This window comes from Neophocaena asiaeorientalis, unplaced genomic scaffold, assembly GCF_003031525.2.
Source record: "Neophocaena asiaeorientalis asiaeorientalis breed wild unplaced genomic scaffold, Neophocaena_asiaeorientalis_V1.1 scaffold540, whole genome shotgun sequence".
Classification (NCBI taxonomy): Eukaryota; Metazoa; Chordata; class Mammalia; order Artiodactyla; family Phocoenidae; genus Neophocaena; species Neophocaena asiaeorientalis.
Genome location: NW_020172141.1, coordinates 31,125 through 47,390, shown reverse-complemented (window position 1 = coordinate 47,390; position 16,266 = coordinate 31,125). Strand labels below are relative to the sequence as shown.

Below are 16,266 nucleotides of genomic sequence, written 5' to 3'. Positions count from 1 at the left end.
GGGGCAAAGGAGGCGCGGTCTTCAGCACGGCGAGGCAGCCCCCGCCCGGGTCGTCAGGACCGGAGCCGAAGGGCGGCGGAGACCCCACGCGCCCCTCGCAGCCCCGGGTGAGTGCACACCTGGAGCCCTGCCTTTGCTCGCCAGTCAACCCTCCGCGCCCTTCCCATGCCACTTGGTCATAACCTCAGAAACCGCTCGGCCTCAAGTTGTCCTCCACTCCGCTGGTTGACCTCCCTGGGTCACAGAATCTCATCCCTCATTTTCCTCCGGTTTGCCCGGACCCTCAGCGGTAAAGAGAACCTCAGAACCGACACCCTCTCCACGTGGTTAGATACCCGGGCTTGGATTTTAGTTAGCTTTTGCTCCAAGAAAATAAGTTTCAGGTGTTCTGAGCGTGGGGGCTGGGTCTCAACCTTAAGTTTCCCATGATTGAAGCGCGTCAGAGCATTTTTATTATTTATCACTTGGCTCTCCCTTCGGAGGTCTGGTGTGTATATGCTGAAATTGAGCACATGTGGGTCGTAGTGGCGTGCTGGATATGCCTTTTTTCTTTGGTTTCTCCCGGGTTCTAGTTCTGACCCCAAAAGAACTTGAGAGCCATTAGGCTCTAGTGATAGGCAAGAGAAGTGGTCTTCGGAGCTGGGGGAAGGTTAATGAGTTATTTTATCTTGGGACTTGGAGAAAGTACAAAGAAATAATGATGCCGTTTGCAAGACGTTCCACTTTTAGCTGTCTTCTACTTTGCCTTTACTTTTGGAAGCCAGAGTTAGGTTAACCTCCTAAATTTATTTGGTTTATTTCTATGTATTCTCAAAGCACAAGCAGGTTTTTAAATCAGCAGTTGGGATCTGGGTCACACGTGGTAACAATCATGGTGCTTGAGCCTTGGGTCTTTTTTTCCACATGAAAAGAAATCGACTTAGGGAACCTTCCCTTGGAAAGAAGTGCCTTTGTAATTGTGTTAGGAGCCCAGATGCAACTGCATCCCCAGAAACTTTCAGTATTTTCTCATCCCAAAGTAACGTGAAACATGCTGTCCGTTTAACAAGATCGAGGCCTGTGTGTAGGTATCTTCAAAAATACTGTAATAAATTTAGTGTGATTAAATGTTTTCATCTTTTTCGTATTTTTATTTTTGAAATCTCTGCCCCAGTAGCCTGTTTCCTGGAAGTCCTTAGCCATCACATTTGCTATTGGAGGAGTTTTACTGGCTGGGATGAAGTACTTCAAGAAAGAAAAGACAGAGAGTAAGTAGATATCATCTGGTCAGCGCTGAATAAAATCCTTCCTGGCTGTGGACTGTCATCTTTTTGTCATTGTTGTTTTTAAGCTTTTTATCTAGAAATAATTTTAGGTTTACAGAAGAGTTGTAAAAATGATAGTTTCCATGTACCTTTCACCTTTCTTCCCCTAATGTTAATATCTTGTATAACTATGGCTAATTTATCAAAAGTGAGAAATGAAAGTTCATCCAGTACTGTTCCCTAACCTACAAACTTTATTTGGATTTCACCTGTTTTTCCACTGTCTTATGTGTTCAGGGCACCACTGTCTAACCGTGTGAAAAGACTTACTGTGGACAGATCTGGATGTAGATAGTAAGAAGTCCAGGGTGCAAAGATGACTAAGGTGCAGTCCAGCCACTGAGGCGCCCATGACAGTGAAACAGACACAGAAGTGAAGGATTCACTAGATGAGGTTCTGCCAGGCCAGGGGGAATTTCACGGCAAGGAACGGCTCTGGACTAACACTCAAGAGTGTTTAGAAACTGTTTACAAGAACTTTATATTTTAGGGAATATTTCAGGACTTTTAAGATTTGTTTTAGAAGTTTCCAGTAAACTTTTAAAGTATCACTTAACTCTGTTTTGATTCTTTAGAGAGTCTCTTTTGATGACATTATACAAAGGATAATATTTACAGCTGGGAGTGAAAATTCATAGGCTTTAGAACTTTAGGCATATAAGATCCATATTGATATACAGTTATATTTCTTTTGTGTAGCAAGCAGTGTTTTATTGATATGATTTTCATATTTTAATAAGCAGTTAAGTTCCTTCAGTTTCAAAATGAAACAAACCTGACAAACTAGGAAAGTAATGGTAGAGACGGTTGTAGAAAAAGCCAAGCTTCTTATGACTTTAGTTTGGAATTTCACCTTCAGTTAATAATTTTGTTTTATAAAAACTTGTATTATGAAACAGTATTAAAAGTGTGCCTTGGGGCTTCCCTGGTGGCTCAGTGGTTGAGAATCTGCCTGCTAATGCAGGGGACACGGGTTCGAGCCCTGATCTGGGAAGATCTAACATGTCGCGGCACAACTAGGCCCGTGAGCCACAACTACTGAGCCTGCGCATCTGGAGCCTGTGCTCCGCAACAAGAGAGGCCACGATAGTGAGAGGCCCACGCACCGCGATGAAGAGTGGCGCCCGCTTGCTACAACTAGAGAAAGGCCTCACACAGAAACGAAGACCCAGCACAGCAGAATAATTAATTAATTAATTAATAAACTCCTACCCCCAACATCTTCTTTGGAAAAAAAAAAAAGTGTGCCTAAGTTGTTTGAGAGTATTCGCTGACATGATGCTTCACCATCTCCCAATACTTTATTGTGTATTTTCTACAAACAAGGACATTCTCCAACATAACCACAATGCAGCCATCAAAATCAGAAAATTAACATCAATATGTTAACACCGTTCAATCTTCAGACCTCATTCAAGCTGTGCAACTGATGCCCTCCTTTATTTTATTTTATTTTACTTATTTTTAATTTTTTTGGCTGTGCCTTGTGGCATGCGGGATCTTAGTTCCCCAACCAGGGATTGAACCCATGCCCCCCACAGTACAAGCACAGAGTCTTAACCACTGGACTGCCAGGGAAGTCCCAACTGATGCCCTCCTTTTATAGCAGAAAGATCCAGTTCAGAGCCACACCTCATACCTAGTTTTTTCTTTGGTCTCCTTCAGTTTGTAACAGTTTTTCAGCCTTTACCGGACTCTCATGACCTTGACGGCTTGGAAGATTACAGGCCAGTTATTTTGTAGACTGTCCCTTCGTTTGGGTTTGTCTGATGTTTTCTCATGGTTGGATTCAGGACGCTGTGTTCTCATTGCATTTAGTCAGGTGTCATGATTTCAGTTTGTCCCATTACTGATTTAAGTTCAGTTTGATCACTTGTTTAAGGTGGTGTCTGTCAGGCTTCTCTACTGGAAATGTAATTAATGTGTATTTTGTGATGTACATTTACACATGTAAATATTATGTATTTATACATGTAAATATTCTGTTCCCCATCAAACTCTCAATTCATTTATTTATATCAGTGTGATTCATGATTTCCTAGCAAGCCAGTGAGTTGTAATCCATCATTCTCTTTGGTTTGACGCTCACATCGTCCCAGATTGGTCAGTGGGAGCCCCTTCGACACAGGCTTCTGTTTCCTTTTGACATGCCTCCTATGTGCTTTGGGTTCTTTCTTAATTGTGACACAAAAAGATGTTCTAGGTTCGTGTACTTTCTCTGCCCCAGTCCTGGTATCAGCCGTTTCTCTAAAAAGCCTCATTTCCTTTTAGTGGAGGAGGATATTAGAAGTCAGGATATGAGCTCATTGCTATTGGGGTGTATCCGCCCCTGGGTCCTTTCAGTGGACAGAGCTATGAGAGAGATGTGCTTATTTACATCTATACTTATTTCTGTATCTATATATATTGAAACTATAAGTTTGTATTGTACCTCCCATTTCTTTCCAATACTTCAGCGTTCATTCTAGTTTTCTCTCCTTCCATCGATCTAACTCCTTTTTCATCCATAGCTCTTTAATGTATTTACTTATTTGGTCAAGCCCCTGTGTGTAACTGAGCTCCCATCGCTGCTGTCCTCTCCTCACACAGCTGCCCTCCTCAGCACACCCAGGCTCAGACACCCACTGCCAGGCCACCCACCTCACCCACTTGGGCTCAGACATTCTGCTCTGCTCTGCCCTCACCCCCATCGTGGCCACACCTGATGGCTAAGGACTGAATTGTTCTGGAGGAGGAAGAAAATAGTTTTACCACTTTCTTTTCTTGTAGTCCTTACTATATACAATAGCGTTTGATTTTATTTTATTGTTTTACGCTTATTTCTCTTAAAAGATTTTTCAAGCTTCTTGAGAACTGAGGCTATTTCTTCCACATTTTGTGCCCTCAGTCAGTAGTATAGAATGAACCATAGATCAGGCATTTGAGTACCTGTGGTTAGATTGACTTTTTTTTTCCCTTTCGGTGTGTGTTCGTGTGTGTTTAAGAGCTGGAGAAGGAACGGCAGCGAAGCATCGGAAAGCCTTTACTTGGGGGTCCATTTTCCCTCACAACTCATACTGGCGAGCCCAAAACTGATAAGGACTACCTGGGTCAATGGGTATTGATTTATTTTGGTTTCACTCATTGCCCTGATATCTGTCCAGAAGAACTAGAAAAAATGATTCAAGTTGTGGATGAAATAGGTAAGAAAGCCATCTCTTGCTATAAAAAAGTATGTGTTTACTTGATGTCCCTAATGTTACTATGCTTTTCACATTCTTATATTACTGTTAGGTGGAGGGTTGTAATTATTCAGTTTGTGAGAACATAAAATCTCAGTGTTAGGCTTGTTAGTGGCTGTGATTCCCATGACCTTATTCTTTACCAAAGGAAGCTTGTTTTGATGCTAAATGTTAGGTTGCTTAAAAATGTTGGTGTGGTCTGGGTCTCCCTTAACTCTGCTTTGTGTCCCTTTCTTTTTGTAGCCTTTCATCACTGACACTGCCATTGCTTTTTCCCTGGTGACTGATGGTTAGACTAGGAAATCTGTGGTATGGTCTGTGATGTATATCCTTCTTAAAATGAATTGTTCCAGGATATTCAGTCCTTATCAATAGTTTCTTTGCCCTTGAGAAATGGTGGGTGGGGCGGGGGAATCCTACAAACATTGCATTGGATTAGGAGACAGGATATCCACGTGATGTGATTCTGAGTAACAGCATGTGTGCAGGGGTGCAGATATTTGATAGGCTATCTATCTGATTGCACCACAGATATATATATATCTGCCTTTCCTGGAGGCTGTCCCATCCCCTTCCCCATCCGTGTTAGATGTCCCTCTGTGTTGCCTTAACACCTTGCTGTAGCACTCCCTACACGCTGCTGTAATTGCTGTTTTTCTTTTCCCTTAAAATGTGAATACTGATTAATGAGAACTTTCTTTCAGATAGTATTCCAACTCTGCCAGATTTAACTCCACTTTTCATCACTATTGACCCGGAGAGGGACACAAAAGAAGCCATCGCAAATTATGTAAAAGGTGTGTTTATTCACAATAGTTTACATATGTTTAGCTCTTACAGTTTTTGAAAGATCGGCTTATTTGGACTTCGGAATGCTTTGTAAGATACAGGGGATATATGGTACTGTCACCAGTTTTACAGGTGGATGAAAAGAGTCTCAGAATTGTGACTGAGGCCGGTAAGTAAATAAATAAGGAAGAGGCCTCTCAGTTCCTGGTGCAGGGCTCTTTATTTTGTCACAGAGGAAAGATTGAACTTGGCCTTCATATATCAACAAAGTAGAGAGACCCTTGAATTGAGGGGACACATTGCTTCTGATTACCTTACTCTTCCCTTTGTAAAATTAGGACAGACAGACATTCTGGGAATATGTTCATTGGGAGATTAAAGAAAAATTATGAAATATAAGCACATTTTGAATTCATAGTATATATTTTATAAATCTAAAATATTAATGATAAACACATTTATAACCATTTTAAGGAAGAATTTCAATTCAGACATCTCAACATGCACTTAAAAACTATTAGAAGGTACTTTTTTTTTTAAGGAATTTTGCCTTTTTTCTTTTTTTTTTTCAAATTTTATTTATTTATTTATTTATTTATTTATGGCTGTGTTGGCTCCTCGTTTCTGTGCGAGGGCTTTCTCTAGTTGTGGCGAGCGGGGACCACTCTTCATCGCGGTGCGCGGGCCTCACTATCGTGGCCTCTCTTGTTGCGGAGCACAGGCTCCAGACGCGCAGGCTCAGTAATTGTGGCTCACGGGCCTAGTTGCTCCACGGCATGTGGGATCCTCCCAGACTGGGGCTCGAACCCGTGTCCCCTGCATTAGCAGGCAGATTCTCAACCACTGTGCCACCAGGAAAGCCCTAGAAGGTACTTTTAAAGACTATAAATTATGCTAGAATTAAGGGTGAATATTTGGGTTCTTGTGAGCTTGGGTAATTTCTCTGAATTCAAGTTTCTTAAGCTGAAAAAAGTGATGAGAATAAAAATCTGATCAGACGGGTTTTGTTGTTGTACTAGTGTGTGGAACATGCGTGCTTAAAAATCAGGAATTTCCATTTTAAGTATGGTGGAATTGATTTAAGCTACTGGTCAGAAGGACTAATGAATAGTTTTCTATTTATTTTTATTGTGTGATACCTTCTAATGCATATCCACTAAAACTTTGAGTTATTTTAAAATGTGTCTTATGTAAGACCAGCTGTATATTTTATTATTTAACTCATGTATTGAGAGATAGTTGACATATAAAAAGAGTACATACTTCAAGTGCACAGTGTGTTACCTTTTGACACATGTGTGCACCTGGGAAACCATCACCACAGTCAGAGTGAACGTATCTATCACCCCCAGCAGCTTCCATGTCCCTTGCTAATTCCTCCTTCATGTCCCTCCTCTGCACCCACCTCGTGTCTCCAGGCAACCACTGATCTGCTTTCCATCAATGTAGATTAGTTTGCATTTTTAGAAGTTTATGTAAATGGAATTATACAGTATATGCTTTCTTTTTAATGACTTCCTTCAGTGTAATTTTGTTGAGATTCATCCATGTTGTAGCGTGTGTCAACAGTTCATTTTTATTGCTGAGTAGTATCCCATCGATGGACATTGGAGTTATTTCCCGTCTTTCGCTATTACAGATAAAGCTGCTGAACACTCATATGTACACGTACGTCTTTGTGTGGACACACGCTTTCATTTCTCTTGAGTAAATACCTGCGAGTGGAGTGGCTGGGTCATATGATAGGTGAATGTTTAACTTTTTAAGAAACTGCCACTTTTTTCCGAAATGGCAGTACGTTTTTACACTCGCGCTGGCAGTGTGAGAGCTCCAGCTCCTCCACATCCTTGCACACTTAGTAGGGCCAGTCTTTTTAATTTTAGCCACTTCAGTAGGTGCTTAGTGGTATCTCATTGTGGTTTTATTAATGCGTTTCCCTTAATAACTTTTAACGTTAAGCATCTTTTCATGCCGTTATTTGCCATCTGTATGTCTTCTTTGGTAAAGCGTCTCCACATCTTTTACTCATTTTTATGGGGCTGTTTATTTTTACTTATTTATTTATTATTTATAGTCCTGATACAAGTCTTTTATCAGGTGTATGATTTGCAAATATTTCCTCCCAGTCTGGCTTGTCATGTCAGCCATGGCTTTTGAATAGCAGTTTCCATTTTGATGAAGTTCAGTTTATTAGCTTGTTCTTTTATAGATAATTTTTTTGGTTTCCTATGTGAGAGATCTTTGCCTAACCCAAGGTTACAAAGGTTTGTTTTCTCGTTGAAGTTTTAGAGTTTTTATTATATATAAGCAGAATTTATGTCCACAGTTTACAGGTACGTCAGAAACTTGAGCAATAGCATCGTTATTTTCTAAAGCAGGTGTAACTCATTGGGTGATAAATGATCTCCAATTTAAATGTGTGTCATACTGGCAATTGTTTATTATCACATATTAACCAAACCTTAGAGAATCCCCAAATGAATAGACATTTGAGTTGCCATACTTAATGGAAATACCAAAACCTTACAGTAATATTCTTCATCAGCAGGTACATACAGTGATTGATGATGCGATCATTTCTAGTTGCATTTGGGGGGGATTTTTAAATATTTAAGTTGGTATTTAGAAAATTAACTGCAATTTCAACAATTTTTTGAAAAGGTTTGGATGTGCAACTAATTCAGGCCTCACTCACCTTCTCTTCATTTAGTCAGAGCGTAGGGAAGAAGAACAAGCCACCTTGCTTTTTCAGCACCTGAGCAGTTTTTCAATTTAGAATGAGTTAGTCCAAAGAATAAAAATAGGCTGCCTCTCCCTTTGGAAGAAGCTACTGCTGTTAAATGTTGGACTCGGCTCAGTAGTCTGATGAAGCCAGGTCTTTTAAGTGACTTCCCCAGCTTACTTACGTGAATTCCAAAAACTTAATAGCAGGTGCATGCTGTGAGGTTTTATGTTAGAAAATGAGATACAGGTATTTTGATCTGGTATGAACTAATTGTCAAGCAAACTTTTTTCTCATATGATACAATGGAAAACGGTCGTGCTTAATTCATAATAGTATCTTTAAACTTCAGCATATCTCAGAACTACACCTAAATATTTAAGAACCACTAAATTAACAAAAATTGTGATTTAAATAATTAGAATATATTCCCTCCAGCTCTTTACTAGTCATGAAAGGATTTGACTTACATATTACCAAAAATCAACTTTTGGTTTCATTGCTCTTCTCTATTAATAGCCTGTTTTAAGTTTCATTGATTTCTGCTCTAATTCTCTTCTTCTGCATACTCTGGATTTAATTTGCTCTTTTTCTAGATCCTAAGGTGGAAACTTATATTATTGATTTTAGATCTTCTTTTCTACTATATGGATTCAATAAGTTGTGTTTCCATTTTTATTTTATTCAAGATATTTTTAAAATTTCTCTTTGAGATTTCTTCTTTGGCTCATGTGTTATTTAGAAGTGTGTTTAATTTCCATGAGTTTGGGGATGTTCCAGATATCTTTCTGCCATTGATTTCTAGTTTAATTCCAGTGTGATCTATCTTGGTGAATGTAACATATATTACAGGGGAGAATTTTCATTTGTTCTATGCGAATTTGTTTTTCTTTGAAACATGAAGAAATGTTTAGGGACTCACAGGAAGAAAGTGGCAGTAGGGCTGCTGTATAACGGATACTGTTTTTTGAAGTGTAGGGATGGTTGTTTTGCTTGCTTCTTTTTCACTGTCTTTCTCATTTTCTATTTAGAATTTTCTCCCAAACTGATTGGCTTAACTGGCACAAAAGAAGAGATCGATCGAGTGGCCAGAGCATTCAGAGTGTATTACAGCCCTGGCCCCAAGGATGAAGATGAGGACTACATAGTAAGCAAATGCACAGCTTTCAACACCTTGACAGGCTCCCAGGTCCCAGACATTCACATAGCTTTCCGTGATGACTGGCTTTAAAAATGAAATTAAAACGAAAGATAATCTGAGATCATAGCAAATTCCTTAATAATTAGGGATGTTTGAAAGGATAGAAGAAGTATATGTATTTTTTGAAGGATGATTGTTTAATTTATATTCATTGTTCTTAGAGTTTAATTGCCTGCTTTTCTAGTGGCACATAAAATTATAGCACAATATAAAATCAGGGATATCTTAGATTCAATATAATATAATATAATCGTTTGGGGCAAAGCTCATTTTAGTTGCTAAACATCGTATTGGTTCTCTCTGCCCTCAATGAAGACGTATAAGAAATATACTCCTTTTGAGAAGTAGTGTTAGGCCGTAGGGAACTGCGTTTTTGGGTTGAGTGAGTAAGAATTCTGAAAAGCAGGAGAAAAGAAAGCCATAGGCAACTAGACTTCCCATAAGATTTCTTTTCATACCAACTATGCGTTTGCGTAATTTTGTGTTTAGTTGCATTTGCAGCTATTATGCTCTACATAATTAGGATTAATTAATTTAAATTTTTTTAATTAATTAAAAAATAAAAGTTTTTTTAACGATGAAGAACAAATTCTATCAGGTTGTTCTTCTATAGCTCTTATATTAAAGAGCCGTCTTCACGTTCATCAGCACTGCCCAGGAGTCCTGGGTCACCTTGTTCTGTTCTAGTCAGTGGTTTCACAGTGAAGCATAAGCGCCACCCGTACGCATCCAGTTTCCTTCTCAGTGTGGACGTTTTTCCCTATCACATGAAGAGTTGACATTGTATTTTAGTATCATTTCAGGTTTTTTCCTCAGTTGTCATGCTCTAGTTTCTCTATAGTATTGGTTAGACAAAGTGATTAATCATAAGAGCCTTTCCAGCCGCAGAGCTGGTTTTGTAGGAAGAAAGATGGTCAGGATCCTGAGTCGTTGCTCTTCCCGCAACGCCATGGCCAGCTCCCAAGAGTGACATGCAGAGGGGACATCCCACTGTGGTGCTTTGTCTCTATGGCCCACTGTGATTTCCTCACCACTTTTGAACCTGGAGCACATGTGCCCCTGTAGCTTTTTTTTTTTTTAATATTTTATTTATTTGGTTGTGCTGGGTCTTAGTTGTGGCAGGCGGGCTTCTTAGTTGTGGCATGCGAACTTTTAGTTGCGGCACGCATGTGGGGTCTAGTTCCCTGACCAGGGATCGAACCCAGGCCCCATGCACTGGGAGCACAGAGTCCCAACCACTGCACCCCCAGGGAAGTCCCAGCACTGTAGCCTTTGGCCTAAATTAAAAGCACGTTTCTGGTCCCTTTGCCTTAAGCCCACACATTTTCTAGTTCTGGTGCCTCATAGACTTAGGGAAACTTGGGTTCATGGGAGAAAAAGACAAGAAAAATTAGCATTTTCTTCTTACACCCTAAGTTTAAGGAAAGTAGAGGGACCCTATTGTGGTTTCCTCTTGTCACACCAGCAGCATGAGAAGAATGAGAGGAGAGCAGAAAGGAAGCTGTGGAGAAACAAGAGCTTTTCAGAATTCGTTACTCTTCCTATGAAAGAGTTGTATTGACTGGTTTTGAGGTTTAACTTGTGATGACAGTGGGAGCAGCTGAGCTAGTCAGTCTGACTTCCAGTGCCGAATAGTTTTATTAAACTGTTTACATATGTACAGTCGTAAACTAGGTAACACCCTTTAGTCTTGTTGCTTATAGCTCATAATTCTAGACTTAAAATTAATTTTACAAATTAGAGCAAACAACTTATAAACAAGTAAAACATGGGCTTCCCTGGTGGCGCAGTGGTTGAGAGTCCGCCTGCCGATGCAGGGGACACGGGTTCGTGCCCCGGTCCAGGAAGATCCCACATGCCACGGAGCGGCTGGGCCCGTGAGCCATGGCCGCTGAGCCTGCGCGTCCGGAGCCTGTGCTCCACAACGGGAGAGGCCGCAACAGTGAGAGGCCCGCGTACCGCCAAAAAAAAAAAAAAAAAAAAAAACAAGTAAAACATCCAGTTAAAGTAGTAAGAGATACTTGGCTGAAACTGAAGCGCTGCTCACCACAGGAATGTGACACCCACCTCTATAGTCAGCCGCCCCTCGTGGTTTTTTATTTAAATTACTTTGAAACCTTCCATTGTGTAGCCTACCGGGACTGGTTGGTCTTGACTTAGTAAGAATGCATCTTTTTCTTGTCTGACTGTAACCAGCAGTATACGGCGAGGTGCCAGTGAACTCATAAACATAAATCAAATAAGGTTTGGGCACTGAGATTTGCACTCTAAGGTAGCCATGCAGATAATCCAGAATATGGATATTAAGTTTTTTAGTCTTAAAAATCAAGATGTAAATATGTACGTCTTACGGAGATTCTTGGATCCTCTAGAACCCATCCCAGACCCCATTTTGACAAGTAAATACTGGTCTACTGCCATAAGAATGTGACGTTTGATAAGAATCAGTGAGTTCACTGCTGTACATTTGCCAAATCAACCAGTAGGGGGAGACACTCTCCAGTTTCTTGGGTTTTTCATTACTATGACTTCTGTCCTTTGAGGTTACAGATTTTAATCCGCAACATGGTATGGGAAACTTCTCTTAAGATTTAAGGACATGAAGGGAATGAGGGAGTACCTTAAAGGTTGAGATATAAAGGAATGAAGTTTTCTTAATCTTGATAGCAACAGAGGTGAGCTTCTGGCTTTGAATACGGGTGGCATCCTCTGACCCATAGTATATGTAACGCAGGTTACAAGCATTTAGAATTCCACTGAAAGCTAAATGTGCACATCATTGCGTTATATGTATAGTATTACATTATTTTCTAAATATTAATTAGGAAATACTTTCGCAAAAGAATACAAATAGCTTTCACACCTAAGAAAAGATGTTCAGTTTTATTCACAATAAAAGAAATGTGAATTGTATAATGTGATGCCATTTTTCACCTGTTAGATCAGAAAGGCCAAAGATACTGTCAAAATCTAATTTAGGAAAAGGGAAAATGCTGCAGTGTTGGAGTGAAATTGGACCAGCTGGCACTTCCATGCATTGTTGATGGGAATTAAACTGATACGCCCTCATAAGAAGGCTGTTTGTCAGTATCATCAGCATTTAAAGTGGAATACTTTTTAGGTTAGAGACCCCATTTTCTGGAATTTGTCCTACAGAGATAACCTATAGCCTTGTTTGTAAAAAAGACTGGAAACCAAGCAACCATTCTTTAAAAGGCTACTATATATGTACTGATACAGAACAACGTCCAGTATATTGCTAAGTGAGAAAACAGGTATAGTGTGTGGTTAATTCTGTCTAAAAAGAAATAGATGGTTATTGACACACTAATAGACGCAGAGGGTTTCTCTCGAAGAGTAACAGCAGGAACTGGTGGTAGTGGTGCCCTCTGAGGAGAACTGAGGGACTCTGGGAGTCTGGAAGGAGTGGAAGACTTCATTGTATACATTTACTGTGTATTCTTCCATTCTTATTTACATATGATTTGCTGTGCCCACAACCCAAGTGAACACTGAGACCTGACCACTGACAAGTTTGACAGTTTGAGTAGAACAATTTTTTTATTATGTATTAGAAAGTAATTTATGTGAAGAAGACTCATAAAATAAGCCCAACGCATGCTGAAATTCTGGTCTTTTCTGTGAGAAAACAGGTATAGTGTGTGGTTAATTCTGTCTAAAAAGAAATAGATGGTTATTGACACACTAATAGACGCAGAGGGTTTCTCTCGAAGAGTAACAGCAGGAACTGGTGGTAGTGGTGCCCTCTGAGGAGAACTGAGGGACTCTGGGAGTCTGGAAGGAGTGGAAGACTTCATTGTATACATTTACTGTGTATTCTTCCATTCTTATTTACATATGATTTGCTGTGCCCACAACCCAAGTGAACACTGAGACCTGACCACTGACAAGTTTGACAGTTTGAGTAGAACAATTTTTTTATTATGTATTAGAAAGTAATTTATGTGAAGAAGACTCAAAATAAGCCCAACGCATGCTGAAATTCTGGTCTTTTAAGGGGGAGAGAGAATAGAAAGAATAGGAAAGAGGAAGAAATGAGGAGAAAGAGAGGTGTAAGCTGTGGAGTAGGGCTTTAAGAGACACCTGGAGACCTGGTTCTGACTGTCAGAAAATTGGAGAAACGCGGGTTCCCTGTCCTCCCGCAGTGAATTACTCCCAGCCCCCTCAAGATCACCAGCTGTCTGAGCCCTCTGGGTCTACATTCTTTCCTTATGTGAATAAGCAAGTGGCTCTTTCCACTTACTCTCTATGGATGTGTGTGTATAAAAGTACGGTAACCTAACAGACACATCGTGTGTCTGGGTATATTTGGGGTGTCTCCAGCTTGGTATGTATGATCGCATTCCTGTCTGTCTTTTTGTCTTGCCAAACAGCAATCAAGCCTGGAATAAATTCCAAGGATTCTAAGTGCCATGTCTTCAACTCATTTAAAATTGGATTTGTGGAAGCATATAACTAAAAAAAATTGATGGCTAGTCTAAACTTTAGGTGGAGCTAGGAACACTTTAAGAACTTTGCCATGAAATTGGATAATGGATTTAAGGTAACTCCTTGGGGGTGTAGCACTTACGGCTGCTGAGGAACTTCTGGGTGATGTGCTTCAGGTAGGACTGTTCAGCGTAGTAGGATTGTCCTTAGGGGAGGACAACACTCGTTGTCATGTTTCCATTTGAATCGCTAATATGAGGACTAAATACTGTATTAGAATTTATATATTATATATTTAGTGGTTACTTTTCTGTTTTTGTTTGTAATATAACATGGTAAGCAGAATTTAGCCTGTTGAATGATCACCAGTTCTTCCTAAAACATAAAAGAATATACCCTAGAACTTAATAAAGAAAGTATTTTTCACCAACACTTTTAATCCCGTGTGGTGTCTCTTTATAATATGGTTAAGGGATCAGATGAAATATTTTACTCATAAATGTAGGCTCTTCCCAAGCAGGCTTTGCTGTTCCCCAAGCATTGGCTGTTTAATGAAGGCTGGCAGTGGCCATTTCTTAAAAGTGCATTCTTTTCTCAGAAATTGTGTGGATGAGTGTGTTAAGGATTGAACCAAAAGAATTCCAAGTTCTAGCTGATGTGTCAGGCAATAGTCGGCAAATTTCTGGAAAGATTTTAGATAATTCGTTGCTGTGTATTTAGTATAATAGACTTAGGCCTGTTCCATAAATAATAGATGCTACAAAGGTTGCTTAACTAGTAATGTGAAGTCTCTTATCCTGTAGCATTTATTCAGTAAAATAAGCAGCTTATTTTGGTGAACTTTTTGTCATCCTCTCCTTCCCCCCCCCTTTCTCTGCAGGTGGATCATACAATCATAATGTACTTGATTGGACCAGATGGTGAGTTTCTAGATTATTTTGGCCAGAACAAGAAGAATGCAGAAATAGCTGGTTTGATTGCTGCGCACATGAGGGAACACAGGAAAAAGAGCTAGCCAAAGCAGCGCGGCCGTGCGCTATTCTGCTAAAGAGGAAGGAAGCTTTGTCTCCCGTAGGGGCTGATACTTATATGTATATACATGCAACCTACAGAATGGCCTTCATACCAGGAGAACACCTAAATTTTGGGCAGGGCATGCTACTCTTGGGTTCAGCAAGGATGGATTCTTAACCAGAAGTCTCCCAAATGGTCGCCTTGAGACCAGAGGACCAAGTTGCCGTGAAGCCAGCAGAATGGACCTCAGGGAAGGACACAGCTGGAAAAGACGCAGCCGTGGGGTCTCCACGTGAGCAGAGCCCTCTGATCAGCATGGCTGTCCCTCCAGTGTCTTGGACTCTTGCTCTGGCAGGTTGTAGTGAATTTCCAGAAAGAGCGTAACTTCCATAGTGACCTTGCTTTCCTCTTTGAGTTCTTGGTGGCTGATAACAATCAAATTAGGCTCTCTGACATTCACAGTTAATCTTTATGCTTGAAAGCATTAGTGTAGTCTTGCTTGTTAATGAAGATCACTGTCAGGTTTGCATTGTGTTCCCCTGTCAGCAGGTGCTGATTTTACTAATGTAGAGAAAAGCTGTTGTTTGGGGCAAACCATTAGATCAGATTCCCTAGGGACCTTTCATGTGATTTCTAGCTGAATGATGTGCCAGGCTTTCAGGGACCTGCCAAATGGGTGTAAGAGGATACAGATCATGAGTGTGTACAGAGTACCTTCCTGCCTGTACCGGATTGCACTTGTCTGAAATAAAGGTGTGCTTTTGCAGCTTGGACAACCGTGGCCTTTCTTGTGGGTGCAGAGATGGCAGCTTATAGCTCTCTGGGCTGAGACCCCCAGACTCGAGGGGGCAGGTAGGTGGGTGCTTGTTAAAGTGCAGGTTCCCGGGCCCAGGGCTGGGTTCACTGAGCTGAGGAAGGATGCAATGACCTGCGTTCACACCTGCCACCCCAGGTGCCTCTGATGCGGTGGCTGGGGGACTGGGGCCTCGAGAGACGGTTTTGAGGGTGGGGGGGGCAGGTTTGCATCTGGGTGAGTTAGGTGCGTCATCTTCTGGTGTATCCATCCACAAAGTGCTAGGCAGACAGCCATTCAGGAAGATGCTGGCTTTTGTTTCTGAAACAAAAACTACTCAAAACTTCCTTGCTGTCTGGACTTGACCGTTTATCACCATTCTCCACCTGAAGCTGCCGCAAAGCCTCTGAAAGTCTCAACAAACCGTAACAGGTGTGGCGCCTCATCAGACACGGGCTTTCCTTGCGCGTCAGTTCTGTGCTCTGTGCACGCGACATGGCGCTGTCTTTTGGTTTTTAAATTCTCAATACTTAATGTTAAAACCTACTATAGATATGTCAAGGCATGTGAAAAAAGTCATAAACTCTGTAGTGGTTATGGGCTGAATTTTCCCGCAGATTCACGTGTTCGTTGAAGTCCTAACCCAATGGAGGCAGTCTCTAAAAAGGGTGATGAAGTTAAAATGAGGCCTTTAGGGAAGGCCCTCATCCAACATGCCTGGTGTTCTTATGAGAAGATATTGGGACACAGGCAGAGAGGAGACCACGTGAAGA

The 16,266-nt window shown here is 40.8% G+C and overlaps 1 protein-coding gene across 1 annotated transcript; it reads left to right on the top strand.

Annotated features, from left to right (window-relative positions):
• Positions 1 to 24: 24 nt before the first annotated feature.
• Positions 25 to 15,471, top strand: SCO1 (synthesis of cytochrome C oxidase 1). Its single transcript, XM_024753412.1, has 6 exons — positions 25 to 107; positions 1,157 to 1,247; positions 4,289 to 4,486; positions 5,230 to 5,322; positions 9,068 to 9,183; positions 14,567 to 15,471. The coding sequence occupies exons 2-6, from the start codon at positions 1,217 to 1,219 to the stop codon at positions 14,699 to 14,701; spliced, it is 573 nt and encodes a 190-aa protein (XP_024609180.1). The 5' UTR covers positions 25 to 107; positions 1,157 to 1,216; the 3' UTR covers positions 14,702 to 15,471.
• Positions 15,472 to 16,266: the final 795 nt, after the last annotated feature.